Source organism: Lonchura striata, chromosome 6, assembly GCF_050655825.1.
Source record: "Lonchura striata isolate lonStrDom1 chromosome 6, ASM5065582v1, whole genome shotgun sequence".
In the NCBI taxonomy this organism is placed as follows: domain Eukaryota; kingdom Metazoa; phylum Chordata; class Aves; order Passeriformes; family Estrildidae; genus Lonchura; species Lonchura striata.
Genome location: NC_140708.1, coordinates 25,958,476 through 25,981,011, shown reverse-complemented (window position 1 = coordinate 25,981,011; position 22,536 = coordinate 25,958,476). Strand labels below are relative to the sequence as shown.

At 39.7% G+C, this 22,536-nt stretch overlaps 2 protein-coding genes across 19 annotated transcripts in view; one reads left to right on the top strand and one right to left on the bottom strand.

Annotated features, from left to right (window-relative positions):
- The window catches only part of BLNK (B cell linker), a 91,495-nt gene that overhangs the window by 27,276 nt on the left and 41,683 nt on the right, over positions 1-22,536 (top strand). For 3 of the 4 annotated variants that reach the window (XM_085582574.1, XM_085582573.1, XM_021536454.3), the window contains exon 3: positions 3,847-3,893. In XM_085582574.1, coding sequence (XP_085438700.1) covers positions 3,847-3,893 — 47 coding nt within the window. Of the gene's footprint in view, positions 1-3,211; positions 3,695-3,846; positions 3,894-22,536 lie in introns of those variants that run through there. The other variant, XM_021536459.3, reaches the window with a different exon arrangement.
- Positions 1-22,536, bottom strand: part of DNTT (DNA nucleotidylexotransferase) — a 184,145-nt gene that overhangs the window by 160,682 nt on the left and 927 nt on the right. For 10 of the 15 annotated variants that reach the window (XM_085582584.1, XM_085582581.1, XM_085582587.1 and 7 more), the window contains exon 1: positions 995-22,257. Coding sequence is in view for 4 of the 15 variants with exons in the window: in XM_085582577.1 (XP_085438703.1) it covers positions 995-1,087; positions 22,145-22,294 (243 nt within the window). In the remaining 11 variants the exon portion in view is untranslated. Of the gene's footprint in view, positions 1-994; positions 22,368-22,536 lie in introns of those variants that run through there. The other 5 variants (XM_085582579.1, XM_085582577.1, XM_085582578.1 and 2 more) reach the window with 5 other exon arrangements.

Below are 22,536 nucleotides of genomic sequence, written 5' to 3'. Positions count from 1 at the left end.
TCTGTCTTTACCTCATCCCCCGAAGAAAAATCACTGAAGAAAATTGGGATGAAGTCAAATTCATTATACATTATTACAGTAAATATATGTATACTCCACAAAAAGCAACAACTCTCCAAAGCTGTCCATGCTCAGAGCTGGCAAAGTTACAGAATGTAGCTCCGAATTTTTATAAAGTAATGACAAGACTGTCACCTTACATGAAGCTATACTGCCCAGATATTGACATTTTGGCTAGCAACACACTACGTTTGTTTATCATAATGTCAAAGGAACCCCTCACCCTCATTCACATCAAAATCTGACATTTTCAAGCTCCTACTGATCCTTCACAGCTCTCCTGGTTGTTCAAGGTATTCTTTGCACCTGCAGCCATAACCATCTCATATATGTGTTTGCCTACCAGAAAGGGATGGAAAGCAAGGAAGGGGAAAGATGTGCTTCAGTGAACTTCAAAACAAAGTTGAAAACCATGCAATTAACTCTATCAACAACCTTCTCCAAAGACATCCAAAACCTTTTTTTAGGCAGCAACTCCATTGAAACCATCCCTTTGCACAATCTCAGCAACCACAAAAGCATGGCAAAAAACATCTAAGGCAAACATGGAATCCAAAACACATCCAGTCCCATGGCTGCTGACAGCAGTGTTTGTGACTTCCTTAGAGAAGTGCCATGTCTGGGGCAGACAAGGATGTCATATATGCTACATATTTTGCTGCAACATTTTACCCCATTCCCTTTGCCTTCCTTCCACACACTCACTATCCATTTTCCACCTACCAGGGATCCCCAGGACTGCAAAATGCCCTAAATCCTACCCAGCCATGGCACGTGAGCCACCCAAACCCCACACTGCTCCCTCCACAGAAGCAGAGCACTTCAGAAATGCCAAACTGCTCAGTCCATGGGTATGAGCCAGTCTAAAGCTCTCCAGATGAAAATTCACAAAACCCACTTGTGCACCCTCAGCTCCAGACTCTCCAGATCATACCTGCTCTCTGCTTTTGATGCAAGGCATCTCCCTTGTCAGCACCCACGGTGGCAGGCAGCTACAGCAGGATGGGCTCAGGTCCAAGACATGCTCCTGCAAGTAAAGGAGCAAAGACACACCTCAAACACTTGCACTACTACAGCATTTCTCTCACTCCAGGATGCTATCTGCAGAACAAAGCTGGTCAGCTTGCTCTGCAAGCTAGGTATTTTGGTTACTCTGAGCTACTGAACTGAGTGAGTTAGTAAGCCAATGAAGCAGCCAATAGAAATGAGGAAATCAACAGCAGGCTAGAAGAGAAAAGATTTTTCTATATGCTTTCTAAATTGTGCTCTAATATAAAACTGTACACATAAAAACCAAAATAAACATACAAAACAATAAATCAAACACACACAAAAAACCAACCAACCAAATGCCAAAAAAAACCCCTTAAGAACAACCTGTCCCTTTATTTCTTCAGTATATATTTGGCAACTCAAATCCCTCCAGGAAAGAAACTACTTTAACTTCTTCTTTATCACACATACTCATTTGCAACTTATTCCATCCATGACAATATGAATCACTAACAATGTATATCATAACCAACAATAGAAGCAATGGTTAATTAAAATCTGGAAGCATTAGTCATCTTCCTACAGAAGGTACCATGTAATTTCAAAAGTGCTGAGTTTGCAATATATTTTTCCACTCTTTCCTAGGACCAGAATTCTGCTGCTAAAGAGCAGCAGCAGCTCTTCGTTTTAATCAATTGTGCACTTTACTGAAGAAAGAAAAAAATTAACTTTCAGCTGGACCCATAGAGAGCAATCATCTCAAAGCTCAGTGAGACATAGCTTGATCCCCTCATTGAAGATTGTCCTGGGGAGGAGAAATAGGTTAAAACTCTCAATAATACATTCCCCAATAAAGGAATTGCTTAGATCCATAGCTTCCTTCTCTACCGAGCTCCACTGCAAGTTTAAATAGTGCCTGATCTGATCACACACACAGCACTTGCCTGTGTGGAACAGCAACTGTGCTTAGGCAGCACATTGCATCAAACAGCATCCTGGAAGGGTGCTCTGAAATCACCAGGCCATTACACCCCGGCAATCTTGATACAAACAAGTAAAGGGTTAAATACTCTATTTTGCAAAGAAAAGGGAGTGAACAAGAATCTAACCTCACAACAAAAAGCATAGCTGCCTCCTCCTCCTCTGCTTAAAAAGTGCAAGAGGAGGCGAGGAAATGGCCCTACTCCTGCTGGTCATTGATATGCAGAGGCAATTTGGTGAGTCACCACTACAGCTGATGAAGCCAAAGGAGCCCAGATGGGCCTGTATGGCAATCACACCATTCAATACAGTCTTAAATTTCCTCAGGAATTTGGTGATTTCTAGATCTGCTGGATCATCTGCTAATTACCATACCCACTGCATGTAGATATGCAGCTGCTTTTTGTTACGGTATAATTACAGGCTAAATATTAAATGTAGGGGCTTCTCTACTGTCTGAAATGGCATATTTTCACAACAACTATGCCAAAGAAATGCTGACATTCACTGGGACTGAAATATAGACTGAGGAAATATGTTTTCTCTGAGAATGTGTATATCCTCCACTTTATTTTCTCTCATACACTTATTAGTGTCTCCATTTGTATGCCTGATACAAACCCATCTATCATGCTGATGAGATGGTGAGAAAAGGCAAAATAGTTTGGTTTGGGACTGATGGACTGGGATATTATTCAGAAAAAACAGATCTGGGCAAACATCAGTCATACCACAGTGAACTCAATATCACTGTGTTCACTGGACAGTATCTATTTCAGAGATTTCACATCCACTACAGATATACCTAGGAAATGTCAGGAAATACATAAATTACTTTGCTCTTCCCAACACAAAAATAGATGGAGGGTTGGAGTTGCATCTACTAAATGGACATGTTTTCAGCCTGACCTATTCTCTGCTGAATGCTATGCTGAAGAGGCATTTTAGCATTAGAAGGTTTCTGGACTGAAAACATGCAGTCCTACACTTGGTCTTAGTACAGTCCAGAGACTGTGCTGGAAATTTTTTACTAAAGAAAAACACATAGATAAAAAAAAAAAAAAAAAAAAAAAAAAAAAAAAAGGTTTTATTTAGACTAACTTAAAACTCTGACTTAGGAAGTTTGCCTGCAATCTGTGCACTAGCTTGAACATCAAAAGTACTGCATGAACTCCTTGTTCACATTGAGGTGAAAGGTATATAGAGATACACAAACTATTGAAATCATTTGGGGAAACTCTTTCCAGTACCTGCATTAGCTTGTTCAGCACTAGAATGGGCACTTTATGTACCAAGGTAGCACACTACAAATGCTATTTATTTTTCATCACTAGCTTTTCATAGGTTGAGAAGTCACACAGATCTTTAGAACAAGAACAAAGCAAACATGAGGTTAATAACATCCCAGCCATTGTTAAAGTATCTCCCACTCAGCCATTGTTATACTAATCTGCTGATTTGAGTGAAAAAATACAAAGAAATTCTGTGGTGAAGAGACCATGTTAAATGGCTTGCTTATCACTTCTTGAATGATTCATTAACCAGAGTAATTTAATCTGCCACAAGCCTGGTAAAATTCCAGTTTAGCAATGTAAGTGTGCCACCAGCTTTCTAGAAACATTACAACAGGCTAATAACAAAAAGTTAAGCATTAACCAAGGTGAGATAAGCATGTACCTACAAAACTAAAAACTGTTTTTTCAGGTCTTGCTTTCATTCACTTTTTAAAATATCATGTACTTCATTTCTTGAATTGCTCTTGATTAAAATGATCTTCATTTAAACAATAAAACTTGTTTTCTCTCTTTTCAGAATGCAACAGAATATGAGCTGAGCAGATTCAAAACAATGCACCAGCCGTAAGTGTCTCATTATTTTCCACTTCCCCATTGAATGACTAATACACTTCTACTCTGACAGTTGCTCTGTTAATAAAATCATGAAAAATGAGAATTGAAACCTCCTGCTCACGTGAACATTAATTGACAGGGGTGAGACTTACTCAGGATTAGGATCCTGGAGTGTTTACAAGAGCTGTGGCTCAGATCAGCCATCAGGAAAGTCTCTTCTGCACCAGATGCTGGATGTTATTCTTCCTCAGAGCAGAAAGGGACAACTGTGATATTCGTAAAAGTACAAGTTCAATGTATCCCAGAACATAAAGTCTCTTTGCTTGTATTGTATTTGAGGTCAAATTTTCAGAATTGGTTCATCTGCTACTTAGGGTTTTATTTAAGTGATAAGTTTAACAAAGTGCTATGTTGAAAGTAATTTAAATAGAATTTAAATACAGTACCGAATAAGCAAATATAGATATAATAGTTGAGAAATGCCTTCACATAACTTGTGGCAAATCAAGTTCATTTCAAAGGATATCCTTAATGTTCAAATATATTATTTCTCTTCTAGTACTACACCGAAATAATATTAGGGATTTTTCTCTATAAGCCAATGAAACCAAGAAGATATCAGTTTAATAGAGAGAGCTGCTGCTCTTCACCTAATGGTTGTTACTATTCCATGTAGCTTTCCCCTCTATCACTAGCTGGAAAAACATTGATCCATTTGCAAATCCTTTCCTGAATTTCACTCTATTGGTAAGAAAGTGGATAAATTTGATGTCATTTTTACCCAATAAATTCCTATTCCTATTGATGGGAATTCATTGGGAGCATAGGTAAATATTCTTCTGAGTTTAATTTAATAATTAACTAGATAAGTAAAAAAATGAATGGACTTTCTTGCGAAGCACTTTAGTCTAATGGAACATCATTTTGGGAGAAAATGTAGAGAGAATTAATGTAAAGTCAAAGTCAACCAAGGATACGTTTTCTGTTTCTGATGTACATAAAGCTGATCTGCTACAATATTGGGGCAAACAAATATATTGAACTTAGGCCAAGAGTTACACTTCTACTGATGTGAGCATTCAAGCCTTAAATCCTAAAACTGTATATTGGAATAATAGAAGTGTTTTGCCATATGAATTCCATTAACCAAAACATTGCAATTCCTTAAATTCACAGTGTGGATGTCGTATCCTTAGTACCAATTTCCAATCTAAAATCTATCACTCTTACATCATACTGCTTGCTATTGCAAAAACTGCCTGAATTTCCAGCACTCACAGTTTAACTGGAGACAGTCTACATTGACCCACCTAAGACAAATGGCATGTTCAACCTTGTTCATAGAGCAGGTAATTCCCGATGAACCAAAACACTGAGGACAGATAAACAGAAAATTAATAATTGCCAGACACAGTGCAACTGAAATCCTGTGTTTCTCCTGGCAGTGGCCAGGGCTTCAGGTCTCTTGCCTTTATCAAAGCTTCTTCATGAGGCTTCATCAGACAGGAGTTAAGCTCTCTGACCACCAGCAAAAGCTCTTTGCCTTTCCCATTCTAGTTCAACACCTGGTATTCTTGTTTTCCACAAGATTTTGAGTCCACAAGTGCTCTTTGAGATAAAACACATAGTTATTCCCCATTCTGCTGGGACATCTCATGACAGGGGTACCAGGAGCAATCTGCAAAGCAATCTGCAGCCATGCTTGGGTGTGCTTCCCTGCCCTCTGCCCCAGACACCTCCACTAACTTAATGTAAGGCTCTTTTCCCTCTAGTCAGTACCATGCTTGTTCTCCAAGGGGAAAAAAATGGGCAAAAAAGACAAAAAGAGTTTATAATAGTAATTCTGTTTTGATACCCTTAAGTAAACTTTTTTTGCACTACACTTCTTATGAAGTCTCTTAGCATATTCTTTTGAGTTTACTATGTTGATGTTGGCTTTGACAGCCTAATGACAGCCCCATATAAACTAGTTTCCACCTACACTTGAAGCCACAGGTCTACCTAGGTTGTTACTGAGCAACTACTGGATGTTAAGGTGAAATTACCAAGGTGCAGTCTCTGCTAGTGTCTTGCCCTACCTCTGAAATGCAATAATGAAAGATTTTCTTCCCCACTTGCTAAACAGTATTGGAAGGGAAGTGCTGCTTTAAAACACAGGACAGCAGAGTACTGAGTCACAAGTCCAAACCCTCTCTGGAGCTGCCAGGGTTGTGTAACAAACTGCTCTCACAGGTTTACATGTTTGCAGCAATCCCAACAGCATGTTGAAATCTCAAGCTGTGCTTAAAGCCTTTCCTCCTGCACAAGCACCATTGTAATTTTTACTCTGCACAACAGACTCAGTTAATAAACTCTCACCCTGAAAGCCTGAGATCACCCAAAAGACTGCACTACTTCACTCTCAAGAATGCCAGTACAACTGCACTTCCAGACACTTCCCCTGAGAGCAGTTTCAAACATCCCACTGATTCCAGTCATGGGCTCCTTTAGTCAGTGCTAACATTTATGCCAGGGAGAACAATGTATAGAAGAACATCAAGCTACATTCAGGAGCAATTTTTAAGAGAGTGCAGGTACTATAATCACCCTCATATCATAGATACACAAGAATACTGGTACTTAAGGCCTTTCCAAACATGCTGTCTTGCTGTGCAAATAAGATTGATATTTATAACTGTATCCAGCAAAACCCAGCATATAGATATAACTCAATTACAAACATCCAAAATTTGGAAGCATATCTTAAGAAAGAAATGTAATTACAGCTCCATCACCTCAGTGTAGATAGTCAAGACTTACAGTATGAGATGTTTATGCAGAAGTTTTTTCATAATGCTTTCAGCTTACCCAAGTTTCATTTTCCCAGGGACCGTGAAATTAAAAGGCTGCCTTTATAGCTAATGTGATAAGAAATTCATCCCAGATCAAACTCAGAATAAATTTTGCTCTCAGATCAGGAGCTCTGGGGGCTACTTTACAAAAGCAGGATTGAAATCTTTCATCACAAAATCAGTACTTTCTATCACATGCTAATTCAGGAGCCTGTTCTGGCTGTGACAGATTGCCAGGTAAATGAGAAATCCTCATTTAAATCGGGTCTGAAGTGTCAAGTCTTGAGTTTACCATTTGTATATAGCAACATGCAGTTATAGAAGATCCTGGGTAATAAATGAGCTGAGTTGCAGAATGCATAATTACAAGTTCTTTTTAATTATGGTGTGGGCAGCATTTGATCTTCCTTGCTTGAAATAAACATCTATCAATTTTCACTTCTGTGAAAAATGTTAATATTTTATTCCACCAGGAAATTATAGCATATGCAGAAAAATTAACTGTTCTTAAATCATGCAAGTATCCTGTAATTGATTTCTAACATATTTTTTATTTGATCATAATTTTTAAAAACTCCTAACTTAAATTTTCCATCCTTGCCTTCCAAGAACAGGCAAAGTCTTTTCCTGAATCATATGAATAAATTCTCAATTGTAAGAGCTGTTACATACCAGGAAAGTACCTTTGTAATGCTGAGGTGTTCCACTTGAGATGTCTGAACTTGCATAGGTCAAACTACAAGAACTAGAAATGTTACACATTAACATCTTTCTCTGTTCTCTCCTCTCCACTCACATTTTTTCTTTTATTTCTTCATTAAGAAGATTAACAACTTAATGTGGAAAATTCACTTTTCAACTTTTACACAGACATCAACACTTATATACATTTAACCAAAGACAATTCCTAACAAAAATACTAATAAAATTAATGAAGTTTTTATGACAAGTAGGGTGTTTTCTTAAAAATATAATAAAGAGCTTTTGCTGTCTCTTTAAGCAAGATGCAGCAGTACAGACGTCTTGTTCAGACAATCTGCATTTGGACTTTCCCCACTCCATGGAAAGCTTTGAACTGAAAAACAAAGGCAGTAGATGACTTCTATTCCAATACTTAGTAAGCAGGACAGATTTTCCCCTATCCTTAGGATATACCATAATGTTTTCTTATTATGCTATATCCTTCAAATACCAGTCCTAACTCAGGCTGAATGTTTTATGTCTAAATACATAGGTTTGGTTCTTGCTTTCATTAGGTTTTGTTGTCGCTTAAATGCCATTAAAAAAAACCTCCACTTATTCCCAAAACTGGAAAAGGCTAGAGCTGGAAATTCAGAAAATACCTCTTTATGCAGCAAGACCTCCCAATAAAAAATGATACCTAAAAGGGACCAGAACAGGTTCCCAGTACATAACTCGTGTCACATACTATAAACATACTATAGAACACAATAAACATTCCAAATAAAAAACAAGTATCTGAATTTTACCTTAAATCCCATTTATATGCATTATCTATAGTCATTCTTAGCATAGAAAGTCTATGAGAAAAGTCTACCCAGGCATCAAATACTTACAGAAGTATCCATTACCTGAAGATTAGAATGAATTCTGGATATACTCCTGTTTACAGGAGGATCTAGGACATTTTTGTTCAGCAAAGCAACACCATCTTGCCCTCTTTTACAGCAATAGAAAATATTACACTTCTGCAACAGAAAGGAGGCAACAGACACTTGCATTGCAGCAGTGCCTCTTCCATCCTGCCCTGAGAAATTGAGACCTTTACAATGACACCAGTTACTCAAGGATGAGAGGAGGCCCCCTCACAAATAAGGAGTATAAAGAGTAAGCTAGAAACTGCATTTGGGAGAGCTTATGGAGAGAAAACAGGTGTCTGTATACAAGAATCATTGGAATTCACTGGAGAATGTAATTCAGTCTTTGAAAAAGATTCTAGAAATAGTGGCAAAACAATTATCTCAAAAGCTTAAAATATGAAAAAATGCACAAAATATACAAGTTTTTATTCTCTGATCAAGTCCTGACATGCAGATATTTTCTGGGGTATTCCTACTTTTCAAAGAGCAGAGGAGGCAGTTCAGTTGTTAGTGTGCTACTGTACTGCAGGTGTGGTTAAAGTAGGAATGAACCTGACAGTGTTTAATTCCTGTGGTTCTGTGTACTATATTCCTGCCCCTGGGCCAAGCAGAAAGAATATATAGCAAAAGGTTTTCTTCATGCACATACCACTGTTAGACTGAATTATCACTATTGTAATTTTGAGGAAGGCCTCAGGGTTAAGATATATTGTCAGCATTGGAGAGATTTTTTCCATTTTCTTGAAAATTGCACCAGGCAACGTCAATGAAATAAATTAATTTCATCCCTTCTTATTGAAAATAATCCCATTCTCAAATGGGCGATATTATCAAGGCATCACCAAAGAACTGATAAAGTATGAAGATGTCAGAGAAAATCCCAAATTGTCTTCCCAACACCCTTGATGCCATGATGGAAACCAGTTTCAAGCTGTCTGAATATCTCATTGGCACATTTTGTCCTCCCTATCCCAGTTAGGAAAGAACAGAGGCACAGATGCTTCAGCTGGATTATGTACACCCATATATATAACATATATATCAGTACTAGCCTAGAAGTGTCTCCAGAGTCTCCTCTTATTCACCTCCATGATTTTCCATTACACATTAATGTTCAGGACAATTTATAAATTAGAAAATTATAGAATTAGTGAACCTTGGCCAAGCACTTTTCATGCTACCCTGCCATACTCTGCCATCTATGGAATGTTATTAGAGGGGATGAAGGTAAAAATTATAAGTGTTTCTTTAATATTGAAGCTATGCTCATTTTTAGGGATCTTCAGCAAGATAGATCAGAGATTCATTTTAACAACAGTGAGACAGACCAGAGATCTATCAGCTCTCTTTGAAGAGCAAGAGTAGCTCAGCCTCTGAGAACAAAGTCCGTGCTGGTCCAGGTGGAGGGACTGTAACATCCATCTTCATCTCACTAAGTTTTTGTGAAAGTAGAAATCTTTTCCTTTCTTAGTACTCTAGACCAGCCTAAATAGCAACAGAATATCAGTCACATAGCAACTCCATTTGGGTAGCAAAAATCAAAGAAATGGGTCATCTGTTTGGGACATATATGCAAATGACTTGCTTAGGTTTCTACACGAAGCCAGAAGCAAAGACCAGAAGTTGTTGTCCAAATCACAAACCACTTCTTCACCAACATCATTTTCTGGACAGGATCTCTTTCCTCCACCCTGTCAGTTGATGTGCTTTCCTTTTCTCTATTATATGTCTGTACTCAGACCATAGAGAAGAGGTTGATGTAGTTTCAAATCATTGGTCTTCCTTCCCTTTTAGAGAATCACATTTGTTAGTCAGAAAGTGCTGCACCTGGGACTCAAAACCAGAAGAAAATAACTTCTGACTCATTCAAGCAATGAAGTGTGAAGGGCCATTAATTTATAATCTCGTTTTAGCAGAATTCCACATGTGCCCCAGCTCAAGTACACACTGGGCAGAAAACAGAACAGATGTCTGGGCTCATTTTGCTCTAAGTGCCCAAACTGGAATCCTCTCAGTTTTTGGAAGAAATACAATATTTAATTTACAGCGTGTTATCAACATATATTTATGTTCTCTGCAGGAGGGACATTTAATTCTTCTTGCTTTAGACTAGCCTCAGTGAAAATGAGTGAAAACACAACTTCTTTTTGCTTTTGTACAAGTATCTGGAGAGCTTCATTCAGTAGTTCGTGTTTATGCTGGGATATCAGGTGGTCTACACACTATTTCTGAGATAGTGGAGGAAAGTATTAAACCAAATCATGTAAACTTTTTTTCAGTTCAGAAATGAGAAAATAACAGGTTGAGATGATACCAAACAATGAAAACTGTAATACTTAAATATGCGGTCATCAAGACAGGCAAAGTCGCAAAGTTACAAGACGAGCTGCAAGGAGAAGTTAAGGGACCATAGCAGAAGCATCAGATGCAGCTGCAAGCCAGACAGTTGGGGCTGCAGCAACCAGACACTTGAAACAGCTTCAGAGGAGGCTGCTCAGTGCAGCTGGGCTGGAAAAGATGAAGTGCACTTGGTAGGAATGCCACAGCAGACCCTAGTGCAACAGAATTTAAGACCTGAAACCCAACTGTCTGAAACCCATAGAATTAACAGCTTTGCCAAAAATACGTATTTCAAAGATTTGCCCCAAAAAAATGAAAAAATTGTGTTCAGCATGCAAATAAATACTTTTTTATTAGCACCTTCCTTATAAAGTGCCTTTCCAAGAGCAAACAATGGGAGGAATGTAGGATTATCTTAGTAACACCACAGACACTGACATGGCAGCACTTGTGCATAACTGCATGCAGATGCATTGACCCTCATCAACACATGACTCAGGGCATCAGAAAGCCTCTCCAGATAGATCACCTGCAACCACCTAAATACAGACAGCATCATAATGTACATATTTACGCAATTATGAGTCATGAGCATCTTCATGCTGGCCTTCTCATTTTCAGTGCTTCAGAGCACCTGTATGCTTGCCATGGCTGCAGTGTTGGGACTGAGAAGTTACCATCAAGCACAGGAGCTGCTCAGATGCCAAAAACAGGAACACTGTTCAAATGGATGCTGCACATGACCAGAAATGTCTTGCTTCAAGATGTAGCTCTGCTATATCTTGTTCCAGAGAGTGCTCAGCTGTCACCAGCTGCAGCACCATGCTCCGTCCCAAATACAGTATAAACACACTTTCATTTTAGAGTCTTGATGTTTGTTTGTAATTCTTAGAAATAAAATTCAGATATGCTCTGAATTCTTGAAGAGGGAAACTGTTTTCAGGCCAGACTATGACCAGTCTTTTGCCACGCTAACAGCAGCTTTCCTGCAGGAGCTGCAGTTCAGAACTACTCAGACCATGCCTTGCAGGTTATTTTATAAAGCTCCTGGAGGACAGAGGGATTAAAGAATATTCTCCATAGTAGGGAGGTAGGTCAGTCTCCCTGTCCAAATCTGTTTTGGTCTGGACTGAGACTGCTGCTAAAAATGATAATGGAACAGTATTACCTAATCTGTCTTTAAAAATATTTTACTTTATTCTTCCACAAGGCATGCCTGATTTTTCAAACCCTGACAGTCTCCTTCTGTTTCTAATAGCCAAGAATTCTGGGAAGAAAAACAAAAGGAGATTCCATGTATTTTACAGTTCTTATACTAGCTTTTATGTTTACCATTCTCCTCTACCTACTGCCACTGCACACTTTAGGTACTCTCCAGTGATATCCTTGACAGAGCATTAGGTCTCACTTTTCTTCACAATTCTGGCACTGAGCTTGACAGACACCTGCTACCACAGCTCTGTCATTTCTCCTATTTAGTTCCTCACTGCACAGTTTCATGGCTTTTTATTATTTTACCAAGCTTTCGGGATACAGACTATAAACTAAAATTATGTTACCATTTCAGTTAACATACCTTACCATGCATTTCGTAAGTTTAATCAGTCCTTTCCTAAATCAATGATCTGGCTGATATCATTAATTACATTTATCAGTATATGAGTACCTCATCTCATTCCCCTGGCTCAGGGAATAATCTGAAGAAATACATGAGAATATTACACATATCCATACTGTTCAAGAACACAGAAGTAAAAGAATTATTTGTATTGCTTGGACTGTCAACATGAATTACCAGCTATATTCCTTTTATATTACTGGTAAAAATATTGTTCACATATAGCCCACAAATAGGTATATTTAAATACACCCTGAAAAAGAGTTTCAAAGTCAATTATTTCTAAACATTATTTTTTATTTTTAAAGAAATAGAAGTAGGATTCACATGTATAGTCTTAGCAGTATTCTCTGCTAGATTGTCCCCTTCCAGAGATTTACCCAAAATTACAGATAAACCAACAACTTCCAACAATTTCAGCTTTTAACCAAAAGCAGTACTATTTACGTATCATATACCTCCATGCATTAGTATTTTATTTTTTCCCTTAAAAACAAAAAAACCCACCAAAGTAAACACTGCAAAATAACAAATGTAGCTAATTTCTGATCACAGACCTTACAGATGACATCTTTCCAGCAACGTTTTCTGTCATCATCAAGATGACTATAGCATCAGATCCTCTGTTAATCACGATGAATAATGGGAATAAATTAATCTGGATTAAAAAAGTAAATGCTCCTGAATCAGCCTAAGACAAAACCAACATATCTGTATACATCTATACCTGTCATGTACCTTGCAAAGTCCACAGGCTGGAGCACTCGTTTCTGGGAAAGCACCACTTTCTGGACAGATTTGAAGTATTGTTCATTCACAACCAGTGCCCCAATAACATTTTGAATCACAGCCCCAGCAGACTCCCAGGCTTAGGCTTAGAACTCATTCTACACCAAGCTCAAAATGTCGTTCCTTTATCAGCATTTTTTTCTACTCTGACATCCTTGTGTATCAATTTGCTTAAAGCAAAGCAGTTCTGGGCCAGCTCAAAGGGCTGTGTCAGGTGACATTTGTGACAGTAGGCTGCACCTGATTCTGAAGGAAGAATGAGTGGATGGATAAGGATGGGTGCCACCATATCTGTGTGTGAACAATACGTCACTGCTGGGCTGGAGAGACGCCCCACAGACCACCTGAAACAAACGAAATTACACGGTGCACTTCAACTCAGTTCCACCAGGAATAAGAATAATAATAGAAATCTATAATTTCTTTAGAAGCCTCATGATACTCTGAGTAGTTTCTTTCATAGAAGGAGCAATTCTCCTGTGAAGAGAATGATGAAAGTTAACCAACCTCAAGGAAAAGTTAAGCTTGAAAGGATGCCTAAGGAAAATACACCTTAAAAACCAATAACTTCTCCCTGGAAGATTATACTGTATCAGTGTTGTCTAACTATTTGCCAACTAATACAAACATTTTTCTAGCAAAAGATATACAAATAACATACACCTTGTAAGTAGTTTCAAAATACAAACAGTGCAAACTAGTCAGCACGTATCAGTCTGTTCATAAACACAATCCTGACTCAACACCATCATGACAAAAGAAACAGGACCGTTTCTAACATATGACACAACCCCAGAGAGCTACAATACAAAGAAAGGTGTTAAATATCTAAATCCATGCTGCAGATGTTGGTAAAATTCACTAATATACAGAAATTAAAAATCTTGTACAGCTATTACCTATGCATATTATTCCTCAACTAACAGTCAGAAACTTTTTTCAATCACAAAGTACTTTAGATTGTAATTTCCTCAATGCAGTGACCTTCTTGGTCTCAATTATAACCCTATATAAAAAAGGAAATATTTTTTATAAATAATACAATGGAGTATAATGGATATTCAAATTTACATATATGTGTTTCTTTACATGTAGACTTCTGTCATATTTTCTTTCTTCTTTCCTTTCTGACTTTTGTATATTCCCTTTGTATTTTAAAACTGAAGGGAAGTTATTCTGAAACCCAGTGTTTGACAGTAAATATAGAATTTTTCTCCCAGTATCCTCTGGGAGTGGAAAGATGCAGGATCATATGACCACAAACTTTTAAAGCAACTCTTTTAAATTATGTACTACAGCAATAAATGCTTCACATTATTATCTATAAAAATAATAACCCTCTCTGATAGTGTTGAACTCCAATTCATCTGCTGCAGTTTTGTGGTGTTAATGCAATTAAAGTTACCAACAGTGTAAACATATCCTGAGCAACAATCCACAAAATTTGCAACTGTAGACAACAGAAAAATTTCATGGCTGTAGTTACAAGTCTGAACAATTTTTCCCCACAGAAGAGAGTATTCCATTAAAGTGTTTATCTTTGGTCATAAAATATTCTCTTGCTATTATTTCAGAGTTTGATACTTATTTAGACAATAATTTCTTTCTTTAGAAAGTCTACCATCTCCCTGATCATTTTACTAGGGTTTATTTTAGGCGTGGGTTTGTTTGTTTGTTTCGGGTTTTTTGTTTGTTTGTTTTTTTGGAAGGTGGTATTTCAAATCCACTACATTTTTGTGTGAAAAAAACTTTTGAAACTTTTTATGTTCAGTGACATCTCTACTTCCAGAACATAGTGGCAGGCAATTCCAATTACCCAGGAAACAGGAGAGAGCAGTCTTAAGCAGATAGAAACACATGAGAATAGAAAAGTCTACAGATAAAATTATTTTTCCTGTTCTTACGCAGGAATAGGAAAATGCTCAGACAGCATCATTATGATCAGTGACGTGCAGATTGCCAAACTGTGCCAGAGAATACACCCACCAACCCCTTCCCTTTGGCTGTATGTATTACAGGCCAGTACAGGAAAGAAGTGGTTTAAAAAATGTTAGTTTTTAAGCATTTTTCAGATACTGAAGGCATCATGGTATGTGTAACAGCACTATATAAAAATGACCTTATTTCAAGACATCCCTTTCACTTCGAAATTTTAAAAATGTGTGCAGCCTTTTGTCTGTGTGAGCAATTTCATCAGCAGGGACACATATTTAAACCACTCACCATCCGTACCTGAATGCTGACTGATGCTCCTAGGCACCTGCTGAAAGGAAGGACACAAACCTCTGCTTCTCCCTGCCCCTTCCCTGTGCTAAGCCTCATTCCCAATGCCAGGGCCCAATACCCCAAGCTGCCCCTCAGGGTAAATCCACACCCCAGCCAGGAGGGTGGATAGGAAAGCAGAATTGTCCAATCCAAGCCTACTGTAACAAGGGCTGAGGAGGGGAGCAGGATATACAAGCTCTGCAGAGGAGTCAGAAACAAGCGTGGCTTGCCAGGCTGCAAAGAACCCTTGTCCCTACATCCTCCTTTCCGTGGCGAGGCTCACAGTGGGATAAGCTGGCCACTCAGGGGCATCTCCATTGCAGTCACTCTTGACTGCTGGAAGGGATCAGGTTTGCAGCACAAGCAGAGCTGTTCCCAAGAGTCTTGTGGGTCTCAGCGGGCTCCAGCACAGGTCACTGCCTCTGAGACAATCCGATTTCAAATGCTTTGAGTTGAGTTTGACATTAAATAATTAGTGTGCCTGTAGGAGCAAATTTTGTGTTTCTGCATGTACATGAAACAGATGACAGTAAAACTGAAAAGCAGAAGTGCAGCTTTTTGCACAGTCCCCAGAGAAAGAAAACACATATTCTCAGCAGGTGCTAAAATGTGTCTGCTCAGAAGACTCTTCATGAGAAAATCCTACTAAATTTACTGTTTTTACATCTTTGCCTGCAGTACATACCAACATGTATGACCTGTTTCCTCCAGTGAGCCTAATGACAAACCCAAATCCCATTCAATAAAATTTAGAGTTGCATTTTCAAATGCAGCTCTTATTAATAGTACTGTAATACCAGGTTTGAGTATGCCGTTTGGTATCCAAAATGATAAAGAATTAAAGTTTTAAGATTTCTAGGGCAGTTGATAGGAGTCTTCCAAAATCAACACTGTGGCATTAAGTTGTTTGACCCACAGTGAGAAGACCAAAACTCATGAAAATCAGTATTATGTAAAAACACTTGGGACAGAAATGTACCCTCTTCTCATCTGCCAAGACACAACTACAGGCCACATGTAACTTTTCCTGTAGCAGAAGTATTTCCTAGTTTAAAATAGCATATAAGCATCCTGGGAAAGGAAAAAAAATCCATTGAACTAGATAGAACTGGAAAAAAAACAGAGATGTGTTATTTTAAATAAAAAGTGGAACTGTTTTACTTATTGCTACAAACAGTTTCATCTGTTTGTAGCAATAAGTAAGTAGCAAATATAGAGAATACCATGAGAAATCACGTTCCAGAAACTCATGCTTTCCAAATACCACCTATGGGACACGGAATAATAAGTTACGTAGGCAGCATGTTGACCAAAATAGAAATAGAGGGGGCAAAAAACTATGTCTAAATTGACATAATTTTAAATAATAGCATTTTAGTGCATTTCTGGCCTGGTATGAAGTACCACAAATTTGCATTCAGATCCATATGATCAAGCACAAAACTCTCACAGGCAGCATGTGACCGTCTACTTCTAATTTTCTGTTTCCCCTCCACTCTTCACCACCACAGTCCATTGCTGGCACATCTTCCTATGGATATTCTGAAAGCAGAAGAAATCAAATGCATGCAAAATACCAGCAAACAGCACATTCTGCTAGGAAAAAAAATGCGTTTGCAGAATGACTACAGATTCCAGTTCAGATTCACATGGTTTGTACTTGTGCTTTCTTCTGATGCAGATGTAGATGGCACCAGTTTGCGCTATTTTCATTCCACAGACATGAAAAAGAGAACTGTGGCAATCATTTCCTAACTTTCATGTGAACACAGACTGATCAAGCCAAATTCCAATTATATTTACATTCACATTACAGTGCTTCTATGGCTGGAGCTCTCTCTTTAGTGCTAATCCAGTAGCTCAGAGCTCAAGCAGTAGATGCCTCTTTTAAATAGAGTCCTTCATGTTCGAATGCATATTGTCTTTGAAGAAATTATCAATCTGAGATTAAAGACAGCCTGTAGATATGGGCAGGGAAAAGTACCTCCGAGCTAGGTGAAACACATGACCTCAAGACAGTAAAATCAGACAGATATTTGGAAATGAATTATCAATTATTTTATGTATTGCTCTGGAGAGCTTATAGTGCTGCTCTATTGTCAGGATTTCCTAAAGGAAAAGCCAAGCAAAAGCTCACAAAGCTGTCTTTTAAATAGCAAATTGTGCAATATTCTGTGATTCTCCATGTTCCCCAAAAGCAGGGAAGTCAAAATCAACACACTTGGCAAGAAAAGGTTGTACATGAAATTCTCTCCATTAATTCCTATAAAAAACAGTTGCATCCTTCACTCCTGAGTACATCTAAGAAAAATAAATGGCCCAATCACCTCTAATAATGTTGGAGAGAAAACTTTAATAGAGAAAGGGTTAAGAAATGGGTTTCCCAACATTACTTAGAGGAAAAAGTCATACATGGTCATGTCATGAATAAAAGTGAAACCTGGTAATCAAACTGACTACTTACTTCAAATCAGGTTTCTTGGCAGTTTTATATACATTGAAGGCACTAGACTGTATCTATGAGCATTAATGTATTCTGTAAAAAGTAGCTTCCTCTTGAATAGTCATGCATAGATTGAGATCCTTTGATGCAGCACTGTCTCCTCAAAGTATCAAAAATAAATGTTAAAGAGATTCACTGTAAATTGTTTTCATCTACTTGCAGTTCTTTTTATTCAGCTTCTCATTGCAAAACGTGAGTTTACAATTGTTTGCTTTTATCTCATCTGCATGAAACCCTAGAGGTTCAGAAACGGTGACTGAGAGCCAAGACTGCACCTGTACCCTGGCTTGGACTTTTCTCACTTTCCTGCAGCTTGATTGCCCATCTCTCCTGTGTGCCAGAGCTCCTGCCTGGGATACATTCCTAGGGCTTCTTGCCATGCAGAGGTTGCTAAGGGTAGATGCTGCTGCACCACTGAGCCTCACCCCACCAGCAGTGAGGATGTGGCTTCAGACATCAACCCAGAGCAAGAGCTCAAACAGGCCCCCAGGTTCCCTAGACTAATTAGGTCCCTAGACTGTCACACAGTCATAATCTGTAATTTGTATTAAGACAGTGGCAAAAATGGTCTCCATAAAAAGCTGTTAGCATCAAAACTTATGAATCTTAAAGGAAGATATGCATAGCTGATATATTTAAATTTAATAGCTTCAGCAGGAACCCCTGACAAACCCAAAATCAGCATACAAACCATGTACTAGAAGGTATTAAACTAGGGAGCATTAATTTCAGTGGAAATAAAAAAAATAGCAGCCATCAAAGGAATCAGAGAAAAACCTTCAGGCAAGAAAATACACCCATATCAGTGATAGCAGCCAAACCCTGGATTTTCCTTATTTCTCTACAATTGGCTCTCTATGAAGATGCTTTTTCTGATCTAGGGACATCACTTAGCAAGAAATAGAATGCTTTAGGCAAGTCATCTGATCCTTTGTTTCTATGCTACAGGAGTTTTTTATCTACTCAGAAATTCAAGGTAAAAAAAAATTATCCTATCAATAGGATATAGAAAACTGAAGCCCTAAAACAGGACATACCTGGCAATTGACAGCAAATTTTTACTAAATGAAGGTAGGATGCTCACAGTGTTTGTGACAAAGATTGTTTCAGCAAGTCTGGTTTTGACCATGCCTCAGTGGTCTCACAGCTCTGAAACAGAAACCAGAACATGCCACCAGAATGAGGCAGCGTGTGGAAGGAAAGAGCTGGTTGGAAATAAACAGCAGAAAATAGCAGAGGGGATAAAACCCAGGTTCTGTTTCTGAACATCTTTATCACCATTCTTTATCAGATGATAAAGAAGTTGCTTTTTAAAAATCTACCTATTTATGAGCATAAATGGAAAATTACACAGTCATATGGGAAAGGATGAGAGAGACCAACCCAGACTGAGCCACAGCACTTACAGGGAAGAGAAAATTATGTTGCAACAGACAGTAGCATTTAGAAAATCTATTCAAGCATTTAGAAGGCTTTTTTCAAAATTATAATGGCATTTTGAGTGTCAAAAATTTAAAACAGAAATGCATGTACATTCTGTAAGCCATCCTACCAAGGGATTTAACTGACAACTCCTACATACCTGCATTAGGTAATGGTGCCAGGAATTCATCCCCTATCCTTTGCAGTCATATAAAGGGGAATAAAGTTAGTGCCTATCTACATAACCACAAAGTGACAGTCTGTGTGGATGCACGTACTAAAAACATTAAATAAGAAAATACAATTTAGGTAAAAGGCTTCAGTGATGTTGCTCCAGAGAAGCAGTAGCAACACCTCTGCAAAATGCCTCATCCAAGATTTCAAGACACATTCTTCTGGGACACGATTATGCCCCATACCCTTGTCCCTCAGCTGGGCAGGCTGGCCCAGGCTTCCAGGCCATGTCTCAGCAGGAAGCAGCACAATCCCCACTGGCCCCAGATATGCCAGGGAGCAGGGAGGTGACACAGACATCCCTCAAAACAAATCCACATCTACCAAAACAGGCCCTGCGGCTGGGAAGGAAAGTTTCTTGTTAACCATCACTATGGTCAAGATGCCACCCACGTAGTCAAAAAATCCCAGTTCCTCTTTGGCGTTATCCATATGAGCATATGTCAAAAGAGTTGCTGGGGTTACAACTACAGAAATAGCATGACATTGTTTGCTGCATGGCTCGAATCTACCACCGCCTCCAGGCTCTCCCAGGGCTCCTGAAGAGGAAAGCAGGGTGTTTCCTGCAGTGGGGGTCAGACAGGTCCTGCTCCACCTCCAGCCTGGGCCCCAGAGACATCATTTTGGGGTGATAAGTAAGGATGTAGGGATGGAGAAACTCCTGTTCCTTGTCCTGTCCCTGGTGCAGGTCTGCAGGGCCACCCTCCCAGCTGACCACTGCAGCATGTCCATGTCCGTATGGGCTGTACGAGTCCACTTGACCACAGGCAGGATCAGTCCTAACATGGGCCAGCTGTGCAAACACCTGCTGGGCAAAAAGGAGAGGCCTAGGACTGTTTGGAGGGGCTTGGCCAGGCCCTTCTTTATTTCAGGTTTTTCTCTAGTGGTTTTCCTATGTTGTTGCACCCAAATCAGCACTGGGGCAGATGGCCCCAGCTGACTTGGACGCGTTCCAGAAAGGGCTAAGCAGGTGCCACAGAATCTCATTAACAACTCTTGTGTAATGAAGACTTTTTTTAGGAGTAACTTTTTGGCAGCAATACCAGTCTAAGAAGTTACACGCCCTATTCCACTCATCCTGTGCTGCACCCTCACAAACATCTGTGCACCAAATCACACCAAAGAACTGATGCAGCTAAAACCCCCGAGTTTTGTGACATTTTTCTCAATTGTTTGTAGTGGATTCCTTCCCCAGTCCATGTCACTGCGCAGCTACACAAACACAGAGGCCAGCAGATGACCAGGATGAGAAATCCTGTGAGTCAAGCCCTGAGCACACAGGACTAGGGGACTGCCCTGAGCATGACACATCAGCAGCCACTTCCTGGGACCAGGGAGCTGACAGCACCGCAAGGACAGGCGAGCACTGGGCACTGGGCACTGCAGAGTTTCAAACCCATAGCTTTGGTTGAGTCAGGAGGAAACAAGGTTAAACTAGCCCAGTAATGCAAGCAGCAGATCCCAAAGGAAAACAGCCTGGGACAAGAGGCAGTTATTGTGTAAGGGAGACCACTGCAGGAGCCTACTGAGCAAATCTCTTATTCTGATGTGTTCAGATAAGTGGGAATATTATATAAGCAAAAGGAAAAGTGACACAGCAATTTATTCATATCTACTTCTTCACACTGTCAGTGTGAATTTTAACTAACTCAAAATTAATTTAATTTTCAAAATCACTTTTAGGGAGTAAAATTGCTAAGTTGACTGGTCCACAACCAGATACAATGCAAGGTGAAATTCTAGTTTTGTGTATTACATGACATACAATATTATATTATTCTTTAAAGCCCACAAACTTTGTGAGATACCCAAAAAACGCAATTTGTACACTATCGGCCCAGCCTAGAAAATACTGTATTCAAACATCAAGCAATTCCTACACCTGAAAGCTCAGAGACCAAAAACACCAGCCTGCCAAGATCACAAGGATACTGTTATCAAAGACAAAAATCTCATGGCAAGCTCTTTCCCCAGAGTCACCTGCACTAACCAGGAAAGTCTGTTTTGCTCCTTCAGTTTCACAAGAAAAAACTTAAGTCAGTACAATCTGGGGAGAAGAATTCCATGGGAAAAGCTAGCCAAGTGGGAATAAGAATCCCACCAAGAAATACCATTTTGTGTCCCCAAAGCATATTGTGGCTTATCAAACATATTAACATGATGCAGACATACACTTTAAAAAAAAATAACTACTAGGTTTCTTCCCTAGAACAGCCTTAGGTTATAAACTAAGCTGCAGAGAGGCCAAAGATACAGAAGGCAAGCAACTAGAGTCATTCTCCAAAGGTGCAGAATTCAGATGAACCGGCCCTTTAGGAGAAAGGCTGGATGTGAATAACTGCCTACATTGCCCCTCAAAAGCAACTAGCATCTTCATAGAGGAAAACACGGTTGAGCTTAAGACTGAGCAAAAAGTCCCAAGCTCAGAGATATCAGAGCCATAAAACACAGCCAGCTGCCTGCACCTTTGGTGGGAACAGCCTTGCTGTGTCTCTGGAAGGATCAGGATTTTCTCCTGCCTTAGTTTAAAAACAGGGTAAGAAACTTTTTTTTTCTATACAGTTACAGTCAAAAGAATGGGGATAAGATGGTGGTTTTCTCTCGCTTTAACTGGGAAACCCCGGGAAAGGAAAAGTTCCCACTCAGCATGTTCCCACCTGGCACAAATCCACCAGGAGTGTAGAGGAGCGGGGAGGCGGAGAAGCAGGCCCTGCATCTCTCCCCGCAGCCGGTGAAGTCCCCTGGGCTGGGCCGGTGACAGCGAGCGGGTCACTGGCTCCGGCACGGCCCGCTGGGCTCGCCGCCATCCCCCGCTGCACGCCGGGACCCCGCGCCGCTCCTCAGCCCCCCGAGCCGCTCCTCAGCCCCTCCTGAGCCCCCAGAGCCGCTCCTGAGCCCCCAGAGCCGCTCCTGAGCCCCCAGAGCCGCTCCTGAGCCCCCAGAGCCGTTCCTCGGCCCCTCCTGAGCCGCTCCTCAGCCGCTCCTCAGCCCCTCCTGAGCCCCCCGAGCCGCTTCTCAGCCCCTCCTGAGCCGCTCCTCAGCCCCTCCT